This window comes from Chironomus tepperi, unplaced genomic scaffold (genome assembly GCF_022539635.2).
Source record: "Chironomus tepperi strain 1889 unplaced genomic scaffold, CSIRO-AGI_Ctep_v1 contig_362, whole genome shotgun sequence".
NCBI lineage: Eukaryota > Metazoa > Arthropoda > Insecta > Diptera > Chironomidae > Chironomus > Chironomus tepperi.
The window spans coordinates 16,014-29,605 of NW_027226484.1; the positions used below are offsets into that span (position 1 = coordinate 16,014).

The window sequence follows — 13,592 nt, forward strand, 5'->3', positions numbered from 1 at the left end:
AACTCATAAGCCAGTAACTCAAATACCTAATCCAAGAGGGACACAAAACTTCATTTGGCAGCCATTAAAACCTCATGGAGTTCGGAATTCCTAGAATATACCAACCAATAATTTTATTTTCAATTAATCTTAAGCTGTAAAAAATAATTTCAAATCTTAATTTTACAAATTTCCCTTTTTGGAATTTCAAACAAGGGTACGGAGCCTTTTGACTAAATTTGATCAGTTTGGATGATTTTTTGATCATATAATTTTATCATCAGTTTTCGTTTTAGAGTTCTATGCTCTAGACATCAGAGCTTGAAATTAACATTTTGTATGGGGTCAAACCGAATCGATTCAACTTTTCCATACAAAAATCGAGTCAACTTCGAACTCTGTTCGATATAAATCTCCTAAATAATCTGAAAAAAAAAAAATACCACTAGAACTTCAATTCATTTCCACAATCCCACAATGAACAAAAACACCTCAAAATCCTCAAATCCAAATGCAAGCCATCAACCTTAGTGAAATCGACGAGTAGAGTAAGTGAAAGAGAATAAATTCTTTTTTATAAGAAATGGAAAAATGTAAATTGAGGATAAAAACTATGAATATGAAAAGTAAAATGAAAATTATTATTTTCTTTGTATTTTTGTTGTTGTGTATAACTTATGTGAATAAATTCATTTCATTTTTTTTGTCCATAATTATCTCTTTTTACAGCATGTATATTAAGATAATATGTAGATTAATTAGGGATAGAATTAATTATGTTTTTTGTTGTTGTATTTTTTTATTTATTTAATTTTTTTATCCTTTTTTTTGCAAATTGAGTCTCAATTATATACTCTAGATTTTTTATTTCCTTAGAACCATCATAAAGAGAGAAATTAACTTCACTTAAACCGAGAATTATTTACACACGATATACAAAATAAGAATAATATTTTCTTAATTTTCTTTTTTAGTTTACTTTTTTTGTTTTGTGTATATATATACTTTTTAAATTTATTCATCATTTTACTCGTTTTATGTCCAATTATTTATCTTTTGTTTTGTTTTGTAGTTGGATGTGGATCATTAGTTAGAAGATTAGGGTTAGACACGTCGTGAAAATTGTTAAATTTTACAATTATTTTCAAATTTTAAATTGTGAATTTTTAAGATTTTTTGCAATTTGAAAATTGAAATTTTTAAGATTTTATATGAAAATTGTGAATTTTCACAATTTATTCTAAATTGAAAATTTTTAAAATTTTACAATTTTTCTAAATTAAAATTGAAATTTTAATATTTTAATGTAAAAATTGAAATTTTCACAAATTTTTAAATTAAAAATTCAAATTTGAATTTTCAAATTACAACATTTTTAATTTAAAAAATTGATATTTTTACAATTTTTTTAATACAAAAATTGTGAATTTCTACATTTTTCCATATTAAAATTGTAAATTTTTCAAATTTTGCATTTAATTTCAATTAATCAATAATTTTGCAATTTTCAAATTAAAAATCAAAATTTTTGCAATTTTCAAAATAAAAAAAAAATAAATATCAACAATTTTTCAAATTGTAAATTTAAATTTTTACAATTTTGGAGTTGAAAAATTTGAATTTTTACAATTTTTTCACATTTAAAATTGAAATATTTTAAACTTTTTCAAATCAAAATTAAAAATTTTTCAATTTTTTTTATTTAAAATTCAAAATTTTTCAATTTTCTCAAATTGAAGTTCAAAAATTTTCAATTTTTCCATATAAAAATCGTGAAAACGAATTGATTTTCAAATTTAGAAAATCATTTAAAAATTCACAATTCCCCCAATTTCCACGACAGTACCAAACCCCTTTCAAGAAGATTAATGCTCAATTATTTTTCATTTTTTCTCATGGATGTGTTGAGAAGGATTAATAATTAATTAACTTAAAAACAGCACATGAATAAGAAGGATTTTTTCCCATCATTTTTCACATTTTTTTTCACTTTTTTTCACAACATTTTTTTGTGTCCATTTTTCACAATACGAAGAAATTGTTTATGTCTTTTGAACTTCCACGCGGAAGTAAATAATTATCCTCAATCGTACGCTGGATGATGCAACAACAATTTTTTGTGAGTATTTTGTTCATAATTCACTGATTTTTGTTTTTTATGCTGTTTATCAACGATTTTTTATTATTTTACTCTTTTTTTTATTAAAAAAATTTAATATCTAAGTATTATCATGTATTAATATTAATGAAAAATACAAAAAATACAACTGCATTTTTTACACAATTAACATTTTTTTTCTTCTTGAGTTATTTTTTTGTTTTTCTTTAATTTAATTTTCATCTTCATTTTCATCTAATAATTTGTATGTGTGTGGTTTCTTTGCTTTTGAACTAAAATAGAGGTATTTCTATTTTCATGTCAGTTTATGCTTTAACCATAAACGTGACTCTGCTTTGTATCCTTATTATCGTATCCTCTTCCATTTTTTTATTTTTATCTTCTTCATATTTTATTTTTATTTTTTTAGATCTTTTTTTACTTTACTTTATTATTAAGAATATGCCCCAAAAAAATTATAATAATAATGATAATAATAATTGTAATAATAGTGTTGCTATAATAATAATAGTAATATACAAGGGATGGAAACTCATGCATTATTATTGACAGAATTTTCTGTTAGGAAATTTTAAAGTAGAAATTTTGATTTAAACTTGAATTTTTGTTTAGAATCCCGAAAGCACTTCTAAGAACTTGTCTTTCAATATCGCGTTGATGTTATCCTAAAATGCTTACAAAGTGGCTTTTTAAGGTTAAACCAAAACTCAATGCTAGCAAATTTAAGCAGTTTAAGAAAAAATAATCAGAATTGCCTTAAAAACGCTTGCGAAATTCATTTCAGATTGCTTCTTATTATGTCAGTATTTAGCTGAATTAAAGCTTTCCAAGCGACACAAATGAGGATGGCGTGGAATTTCAACGGCTCCATCAAAGCTCATTAATTAACATCAAATGTCAACACTCGTCTGTATGGCGCTAATTTAACTGCGAGATAGTCATTTAGTTAATTTGGTTGTCAATAAAAGAGCTTTTTTTAATTTTAAATCGCTCAAGATTACAGCAATCTTAAACAAAATTCGCAAGAATTAGCATTAGAATTAGAATAGTTCCTTCTTGCCCAAAAACTAGTTTTCAGCTGAAAACTATTCCTCTAAAATTCATACGAAATTCGCTTCGGATTACTGTTAATATGCTTTAGCATCCTAAGTATGTTTGAGTAAACTTAGCAGCAGAGCTCGAAATCGACTCACAATTTAAATGGAGTTGAAATGACTTCGATACAAAATTCGAGTCGATTTCTAGCTTTTACTTAATTGCCAAAATGCTAAATCCGCAATTCGTGTTTAATTCAAAATCAATTAGCTTCGATTGTACTTTAAGCTGTGTCTTTCAGGATTTTTAAATATCATTAATTTAAACTATAATTTTCACTTTTTTCAACTTCCGCGTGTAACACGGAAGATACTTAACCATTCCTAACCATTTTGAGTACCTTTGAGTGTCACATCATTACATAAACTTTAATATCTTAACATCCACATCTCCATATATCCTAACATTTGATTAACATCTCCAATTATCCAAAACATCTACTTCAAAAAACAAAAAAATCAGTTTAAATAATCCTCAAAATTTTTCTTTTTATTCAATTTTTTTTTGTCTTTTTTGCAACTTCCGTCAAAAATTCATTTTAATATCAATTTCCTCCTTCATTTTCCTATCACAAAAATCTGTCACTTTTATTCCGAAGCTTCACGTTCCTTGATAATAACAATAATAAAAGTAATGTAATAAGAAAATTTTTTTCATCCTTTTTCTAATCCTGAATTTCCGTCCAACTTTCATATTTTTTCTCCTTTTTTGCATGATGACATTATGGACTTTGAGTGGAATGAGATGATTTTTGCATAGGATCAAAAAAATTGTCGTTTTGTTATCGATAATATCCATTTTTTCTGGCCCATTGAAGTTTAGTCTGTGTGATATTTTTGGTTCCACATAAAATACATATGTGTGGGATTTAAGGATAGAAATGTCTTGGTTAAAATCTTTTAAGGATCGTAAATCAATATTCAATCCGTTTTTATATCAGATGTAACCAAGGAATATTGTCATCCCAGATGAACTTGGGATATCATTGATATTTTATACTTTTTTTGGATTCTTTAAAGTTGGTTCTTTGCATTTTGTATTTTTATGGATAAATTGTGGAGGAAGTTAGGGATTGCGTAGATCACAAAGTTTTGTAATTTTGGAGAGCTTGGAGTCGACTCGAATTTAATTTAGAATCCGAAATCGGTATTTCTATAAAAAATCAGAATCAACTTCGAGCTCTCAATTTTTGTAGCATTTATTTTTGGGAAAATCTCAAACAATTGATTTTAGTAAATTGGACAATCCTTATTTTCAAATTACCTTTCTAATTTTCAGACTTTTCTACGCCTTTTGCCTTACGGGTTATCGGACAACAAAACCAATTCCTGAATCTTTCACTAAATTCAATAAAATTCTTCTTAAAATTCAATTTTTTTTCCGAATCCTATGAAAAATCTCCTCATTTTCACTTCTAATAAATCAAAACTCGAACACGACTCGGACTTTGTATAGAAAAATCAATCAAATCAATATTCGAGCCATCTTCAAGCTCTGTAATAAATTCTCATCAAATCATATCTGGTCTTAAAAATTTTGCCTTTATTGAAAGAATTTGTTTTTTTTTTTCACATTCGCATCAATAACAAAAAAGGGTTTCCTGCAATCTTTTTAATTATTCAACTTATCTTTTTTTTTGTAGTTTTTCAAACTTTTGCAATCAAAATTTTCATAACAAAAATTCATCAATTTTTTGATTTTGGTGAATTTTGCTATGAAAATTTTGTTTTGAAGGTACTGGAAATTTAAAGATTTTGATGATTTGAAGGTCAGCTAACTTTTAAAAATCAAATGGACTTAAATCGATTAAAATTAGTAATTTTTCGAGTAGATCTGTCCATTTTAATTAGTCTGAGTAAATTTGAGGTAGCCAAAATTCATTAAAAGCTATAAATGAACTCAAAGTTAGCTGAATCAATTGAATGTTGTCCTAACAGGCAAGGACAGTGCTCTAAAGAGCTTAAAGCATGCTCATCTAGTAAAGTTAGGCTGAGCAAGCTCTCAAGAGCATGTCCGTCGCCTGCCACATCAAAAAAAGTCTCCAAAATTCCAGCAACATCAAAATTTGATTGCAAAAAGTCTGAATGAAAGTTAGAGGGATCAATTAACTTCAATATATACAAATTTTGTAAACTTAAAAGCTATATGCAAAAAAAATTATCTTAATTATTTAAAGTATAATAGTAATAATAAAAATAATAATAATAATAATATAGTAATAATAATAAAAAAACAACAAAAAAAAATGGATTAATAAAATATTAGAATCATCACAATTAGGTTCCTTCATCTCCCAATCCTCAACTTTATTCACATCTAATTATTTAAATTTTTTTTGTAGATGAAATCCATCCTCACTGTTATAGACACACAAGAGATGTGATAAAGTGAGGCCGAGAGTGAAGAAAAAAATATTTTTTTATTGTTTAATGTTAGATATTTTTTTTCATATATTTAATTCAACTTCTTTCGTCAATTTTTTAAATGTTTTACATCCCGAAACTAATAAATCTAAACTTATCTAAATTATTTTTTTCTTAACTTTTTTTTTCCCGCATCAGGATAATTATTATTAATTATTATTATTATTCTTTAATTCATATATATTTATATAAAAATCGTATATCACTCGTTAATATTTAATCATTAATAATTCTTGTGTTTTTTTTTTCATTTTTTTTTATCTTTCCATTTTTTGTTTTATTCTCATCATGGATTCCTGATTTATTTGAGATGCCTTCGGGTTCTTAATATCGCTTATGCTAGTCTGAGAGTAGCTTTTGAAGGAGAAGAGAACTTTTCGGGTCACCGGTTCGTTCCTCCAAAGAAATCTGCAAATGAGATAAGAAATAAAAGAGAAAAAAAAATTGTTAGAAATTTTGGGGTGAAATGAAAAAACAATAAAAATAAAGTTTGTTGGTGATAAAACATAATGAGTTAAAATAAATTATGGTTGTGGTGAGTTTTGATGCGCATTTTCCTTATTTTTAATTTTTTGTTGTAATTGAATCTTAAAATGATTTGTATGACTTTTAATATAATCTAATACAGCAACAAATGGACAGAAATAAGCCATTACGTTGTCGCTCTTGCACCGTCAAATTTTATTGTCAACGAAGGATGTGACAACAACATTGTACTACAACATTGTGAACTCTAAGTCCGAATGTATAGTATTATTAAAAAAGTACTTTGCAATAGATAAGCGTGATTGTGGTCAGACACTGATTTTTTACATTTTCTATGCTTTTCAGAATTATTAAAATGTCTAGTTCTAAGAACTACAAATGTCGTTGTGAGGTGATCAGTCATCTTCTGAACTACACCTACAACACCTACAACTAGTCAAAATAAAAGACTGTCAACTGAAAGCCATTTTAGCAATCCAGCAAATTAATTGCCCTTTTGGGAATTTATGATAGATTGAGAATTTTATAATCAAAAGGACAACTAGTCATTGAGGCATTATTAGACTTCTAAAGATCAGATAAATAATTAATAAATAATAGCATTCTCTATTTTTTTTCGACAGCAACAATGGGTATCAAACCGTAAAATTGCTCATCTAGGATAATTCCTGCAACAACTAATAGAAACAAAGTTTTTGATACACTTTGCTGATTTTTTAGAATATAAGCAAAGTTGAAGTTGACTTGAACATTTTATGTACGGTAGAGTCGAATATTCGATACAAAATTTGATTTTTAAGTATTACTTTTTCAGGAATTCTATCTGACTAAAAATGCCGGTTGAGTTTTCCAGTCTTATTTAGCCATTCCGGAAATCAGAAGTGATAAAAATCGGCATAAAGTCAAATTCGGCATTCAACTAGCAATTCACTCAAGTCAATACGACAATGTCTTCAGCCCGAGCCAAATTAAAAAGAACCGCCAGTTCAAACTCCGCTAATCCTTTCTTATTAATAGCAAAAAAAACCACCTTCGTTTGGCGCCCATATGGCTGTCACAAATTAACGGCTTCAGTTTGGTGCAAATAGCAGATGTTTAGCGGAGCATTAAAACCTGGCAGAACCTTCTGATTCATATTGTTCGAACAAGCAACAAACTGAGCTTTTTTGGTGCTTTATATAATCAAGGTATCAAAAACTATAGAAAATTTTAAAGTACTTTTCTTAAACCAACAAAAAATGCATCAAATGACAATGCACAAAACTTATCATTAATCATAACAAAATGTATGAAAGACACTTCCAATCTACCATGATTCAGACGTTAAATGTGATAATAAAACTAAACTTAAGTTTCTTTTATAAATATTTATACAACATTTACTCAATTTATAACACGAAAAGCTTGAACGATAACAGCAAGCGACCTAGATACGAGTTTACAAGCACTCAGAAAAGCTTTAAAAAAAGCAACTAAAATTTCTATTTTTATCTGTCAAAAGAAGCATTTTTTGTCTTAAAAATGAAGGAAATGCGCTCAAAAAAATGAGAGAATATGTAAGTCATGTCATGAATGTGAAAATTGCATATGACAAGTGAGACATAAAAGCTTAAAAACATAACATACGAATATAAATGTATATAATGTAACTTTATAGATAATAATAATAAATATATATAAAAAGTGGTGAGGGGGTAGTTATACAGAAAAAATATATATAACAAAATTATATAAAATAAAACTCAAACATTCTACAAAAAAAAATAACAAAATTAAGACTTTATATCATGCTGAACGGGATTTTTTTTTTATTTTTTTTTTTATGAAGCGAAAAGTTAGAAAAAAAAATTTGTTTGTAAAAAAAAAAATGATCGAAAAGCACACGAAACGCGCGAAACCTTACCCGTGAATTGTTTGAGTTTCCACCACTCCAACATTGAGTAGGAGGAGCTGTCAATTTGGTTTCAACGTTTGTTGTACCTGTGTATTATGACAGCCAATTTTTTCATAGGAATAAAAGAAATGGAAAACAGTTTTTTAGCAATTTTTACTAAGTTTTGTTTTTGTTCTTCAATTTTGGGGAAGAATCTTAAGCATCTCACATGAATGGAATAGACATTATTGGATGTAGATAATAATTGATTGGGTATAGAAAGTTGAGTTGTTTTGATTCTGGTATTGATTTGATTATGAATCTCATTTCTTAAGAGCTTTAACTCTTTATTGATTGATTCTTGATTTGATTGGTTTAAGCATGGATAAATAGGTCTAAAATTGACTTGTAGACTAAGATACATCTAACTCAAATGGACAGAAATACGTTATAACTTGACAATGATGAGTTATAGTCCATTTAAAGCCTAATTCAAACATATTTGTATCTGATTGCTATTTGGGACTATGCAAGTGGATTTGACTGCGATTAGTCGACCTTATTGCTTGAAATTTGCTAAACTTTGCTTAATTAAGATTAATTAATCCCAGCATGAATATGAAGCTCCAATTTATGAATTAGTCCCCTGAATCTCACAAAGATCAGGCTTGAATACTATCTACAGGAAGCCAAGGACTGTCAATAAACTGTTCAGCCAGACAAGAAAATAAGTGTCAAATTCGAATACGAAGATTGAGATCGAAGTGCCTTACGGCTGAAAAAATCATGTAAAATACTTTGCAAAACCTAAATTTCTAATAGGAAAACGGCATGGAAATTGCCAAAAATCCAATTTCAAACCAGTATGACACTGATTTCAGAACAATTTTCTATGACTTGTTCTGTTTTTTCATGTTCTCAGCCCTGAGTCGAGTCAAGTCGGCTATTGGCCTAATTTTCGGACAATTCTACGCTGTGTACCATAACCGCGTTATTTATAATAGTAAATACCAAACCTCAAAACCTCAATAATATCAAAACCAACCCAATACCAATCAATACCAATCATAAACTTCTACCCCATACCCAAAATCTCAACGTATAGTCATCAATATAACTTAAAACCTCAATTCATATAAATAACAACAAAATTCCTTACCTTGTGGCATCTCAAAACCGAATCTCATCGTTGGATCCATATCGGCATTGATCATTTGATTAGGCAATTGTTGCTGCTGTGTTTGTTGTTGTTGCTGTTGTTGATTAATCATAAGATTGTTATTTGGATTGTTTGGATTCGTATTTGTCTCAACTAAGTTGCCGTTTCCATTCGGTCCACCCACCAGCGTATCTAATGGACTACTCATATTTCGTCGTATTCCATTATTAGCTCCACTCCCATTTCCCACCGTTTGTCGTCCACTTACAACAGCTCGTAAGCCTTGTCGCACCATTTGTGAATTGAGACCATTATTTTGTCCACCTATGATGTGTTTACAGCCAAGACAATGAAAGGAAAGGAAGAGAAAAAAAAAAGTTTTTTGAGTTTTATTTGAATTATAACAAAAATCAGGAACATTTTTTAGCATTGATTTATTGTGATGATCATTTACAGTACATTGAAGGTGTATTTTTGTGTTTCTTTTTTTTGTGAAAATGTGGAAAGAATTTTCGCCTTTTTTTTGTTGATTTTTTTTGAAGGCGGAAGCATTGCTCTATTTATATTTTGACATGCTTGTAGATATAACTTGTCAAATGATGTCAATTCCGTGACACAGATGTATTGACTACATTGTTTGTAGATATGGAAATATTTATGCGTTTATAGGAATATTTTCGGAGTTTTAGGGATATAAGGAACTGTAATTTGGTGTTTTATGCAGTATTTTTGTCAGATTATTGACTGAGTTTATAAAAGGAATCTTTAAATATGTCTGAATTACAGCTCAGAGTTAGAAAAGTTTCAAAATGTCTAAAAAAATTCAATTTTAATTAAAATCAACTTCTAGACACTAAATTTGAACATTATTCAGCCTATCCTATTCAAACTTATAAAGAGGAAATGTTGCTTTTATAGTGCCTTTACAGACAGCATGCTCAGATCCTGCAGAAACATAGCATCCACTTGTTAGACACTGTCAAGCTGACCAAACTCTAACCCGGATGTCACATGACGTGAGAAGATCAAAGCACCCGGACTAGATCGGCATGATTCAGGCCTAAAGCCGAATTTCACTGAATTAACATCGTGTGCCTTCGAAATTAGTTCTTATTTAACTGCCAATTTCTTTATTATTTGGATATTTTTTTTTTGATGCGCATAAGTTGAGTAAGTCGAAATTGCTATTGGAAATTGGGAAGTGTTGGCCAGCAATTGAGCCAGTTTTAACTGACACTTGAGGAAAGCTATGGATCACAATTGATGTGTCCAATCACAGAAGTAAGTAAATTTGGACAATTGAAACGATTTTCGAGACTAAATTGAGAATAATTCTACTTTGATCTTGATGCAGTATTCAGTAAGGATTCTGACTTCAGACTTCAGAAACAATTCTCAATCTTGAAGGTTTGTAAAACTCGAGACATCATGAAAGTCTAATAATGAGATAATGGATAGACAACTCTATCCAGATATCCAACTTTTAATGCTTTTCAAACACTGAAAAGCATCAAAATGCAGCTGAAATCTTCAACCAGTCAAAAATGTATCTGATGACCCAAATACTCCTCAATATCAATTTCCATGAAAAACTATTTCCACATTTTCACAAACATATATTTCATAAATAATGTAAAACATTCATCATAAAAGTGATTTTTCATCCCCTCACAAATAATTTTCAGTCCTAAAAAACAACAATTTTGTTTCTGTTTCCCCCGAAAAAACAAGCTTCTGTGTAAATCCGGAACCAATCCGTACACAGGTGCGAAAAGTCAATAAATAATTATTTTTTGATTGTGTAAAAATTTGATGTAATTCCCATAAGAAAAACAAATAATAAGTACAGTATAGACAACAGCATGTGGTTAGTTACAATAATGATTTTTTCATGATTTTTTTTATTAATGACATGACATCAATAGACAGTAAAGAGATGGTGTATATGCATAGTGTATGTATGTTTTGTGGTTAGAGACATAAATAGATCATGTAGCTCAAAATGATTTGATGTGAATAATGATTACAATGATGTTGATGATCCCATTGAGTATGGATGCGAACATTGATATGAAAACATCTTTTTTTTTTTGAATTTTTTTGAATATTTACAGACCGAAAGTTTTAAAGCCTTTATAGCTTTAGCATAGCAATACAATTAAAACAATATAGATTCTTTGTTTATTTACATAATATCATGTGCAACATTTAATTAATTGAAATGTATATCCCGAACAGCACTATCGTGTTCGTTAGGGCACTATCGAATAGTCTATGAGTAGGACTATCGATAGGACTGCCAATAGGACTATCAATAGGACTATAGACAGGGCAATCAATAGGACTATAGACAGGACTATCGATAAGGCTATCAATAGGACTATCAATAGGACTATCAATAGGACTGTCGATAGGACTATCGAAAGGGCTGTCAATAGGACTGTCAATAGGACTCTCAATAGGGCTATCAATAGGACTATCAATAGGACTATCAATAGGACTGTCTATAGGACTGTCTATAGGACTGTCGATAGGACTGTCTATAGGACTGTCGATAAGACTATCGATAGGACTATCAATAAGACTACCGATAAGGCTATGTCACCATATCAACAGCAAGACGCTAACTTGCCCTAACGTCCACCAACCCTAGTGTGCAGCTCGGGTATGTAAATACTTCTAGCCAACCCATTTAATGTAAATTTTGATTTTTTTTGCTTGCTTTTGCTCAAATAACAACATAACAAAACATCAATAAGTCGCAAGAGACTTTATGACTTAATAATATATAAATGTGAATTTTGTTGTGTGATAAATGTGCTTAGTATAATTCTTATTATTTACTTGAGCGTGAGAAACATTTAGTTATATTATAAAAAAAAACAACATTTTTTTGCACATCTTAAAATTATTTTTTCATTTGCAAAAATAAACGAAATAAGAAGAAGAAGGTAGACGACAATGAGATCATCCTTACCAGTCTGATTAACTCTGTAAAAGTCAGTACCACCCCCCGGAGAATACATCATATTGTGTGAGTGAGAGAAGCCACTCGGGCCATCTGTCAGACCCGGTCCATATGGACGTGGCGAGCCTGTGGATTAAGATTTGAGTTTTTTTTTTCTTTTATTTTATTGTTTTTTTATAGTAAACCAGCGATTTATGATCTATGCTGTATGAGCATAAATGATTAATGGATGATGAAAATTTTGGTTCAAAAGAAGCTCGAAACGAATGAAATTTTTTTTTCCATTTTTTTTTTGTTCACTTTTTGGTTTCTTCTTTAGGATGAATGCAAATAATAGTCATATGGAAATAAGTGATGCTACAAACCTGGCAAATGTTGGGTAGCCTGAGGGACACTTTGTGTTCTTTGAAGTCTCATTTGTTGTTGATTAAAAATATTATTACTATATTGTTGTTGAGCGGATGGACTTGGAGGTTCGGGAAAGTCGGGACTGTTGAAACTATTTTGTCGGACAGGCGTTCCTGGTGAGTTTAAGGACCTTTGACGCTGGGCGATCATTTGTCGTTGATTTGTGAAGGTATTGACGTTTTGTTGCTAAAATTAGAAATGATTTTGGAATTACAATTTGGTTTTGAAGCTTAAGATTATGTGGGAAGGTACAATCGACTGCTTAATGGACAAAAATGTGTGGTAGCTAATTCAAGGCAAGTGATTTTCACTTCTATTGTCTATTCAGGATTGAATTGAGATATACTCGAATGAAACAGACTTCTAGACATAAAGTCGACTATTTGCAGCCTGTTCCACTCCAGATGCCTAAGCATGACACCCCAAATACCCAAATTTCCCATTGATACTCAGTTCAATCCTCAACCAAACCCAATTCACACCCAATTTCCAATAATCACTACAAATACTCACATTCAACTGAGCATTCAGCATCGGATTAGTCTGCTGTAAGCTCAATCTTATATTATTAGGTTGCTGTTGTTGATTCCAATTGGCTTGTGTTGCTTGCACTTGTGTATTTGGTTGTAAATTAAATGGAGGTTGACGTGGCGATAATTGCGATGCATTTGTAACATTAGCACCATTACCCGATTGGAAGGTATTAATGAGTTGTTGATTTATTTGTTGTTGCTGTTGTTGTTGAGGTGAGAGTCGCTGACCGCCATTTGTATTAAATGAATTTTGTTGAAAGGCTAAAAAAGAAATAATGGCAATTAGTAATTAAGTAGAGGATATGGCTGATTAATTCATACTTTGATTGGCTTGAGAGCTAAATGGAACAATATTATTAGTTCTTTGTTGATTTGGACTTAATTGTTGATGCATGAGAGACTGAGGGAAGTTTGGACTAAGTTGTGAGTCAGGCACCATTTTACCACGACTTGTTAATGTTACATTTGGCGCGACTGTATTGTTCAATAATGAATCAATACTTTGTACTCCGGTATTTGGGAGACCTGAAATTAAGGAAGCAGAAATTA

The 13,592-nt window shown here is 29.7% G+C and overlaps 1 protein-coding gene across 4 annotated transcripts in view; it reads right to left on the reverse strand.

Annotated features, from left to right (window-relative positions):
- Positions 1 to 3,478: 3,478 nt before the first annotated feature.
- The window catches only part of tai (taiman), a 161,044-nt gene continuing 150,930 nt past the window's right edge, over positions 3,479 to 13,592 (reverse strand). For 2 of the 4 annotated variants that reach the window (XM_070646423.1, XM_070646422.1), the window contains exons 9-15: positions 13,365 to 13,568; positions 13,024 to 13,304; positions 12,468 to 12,696; positions 12,112 to 12,228; positions 9,135 to 9,458; positions 8,006 to 8,082; positions 3,479 to 6,024 (exon numbers count right to left, since the gene is read on the reverse strand). In XM_070646423.1, the coding sequence (XP_070502524.1) occupies positions 5,956 to 6,024; positions 8,006 to 8,082; positions 9,135 to 9,458; positions 12,112 to 12,228; positions 12,468 to 12,696; positions 13,024 to 13,304; positions 13,365 to 13,568 (1,301 nt within the window). In that variant the 3' untranslated portion in view covers positions 3,479 to 5,955. The remainder of the gene's footprint in view (positions 6,025 to 8,005; positions 8,083 to 9,134; positions 9,459 to 12,111; positions 12,229 to 12,467; positions 12,697 to 13,023; positions 13,305 to 13,364; positions 13,569 to 13,592) is intronic. The other 2 variants (XM_070646425.1, XM_070646424.1) reach the window with 2 other exon arrangements.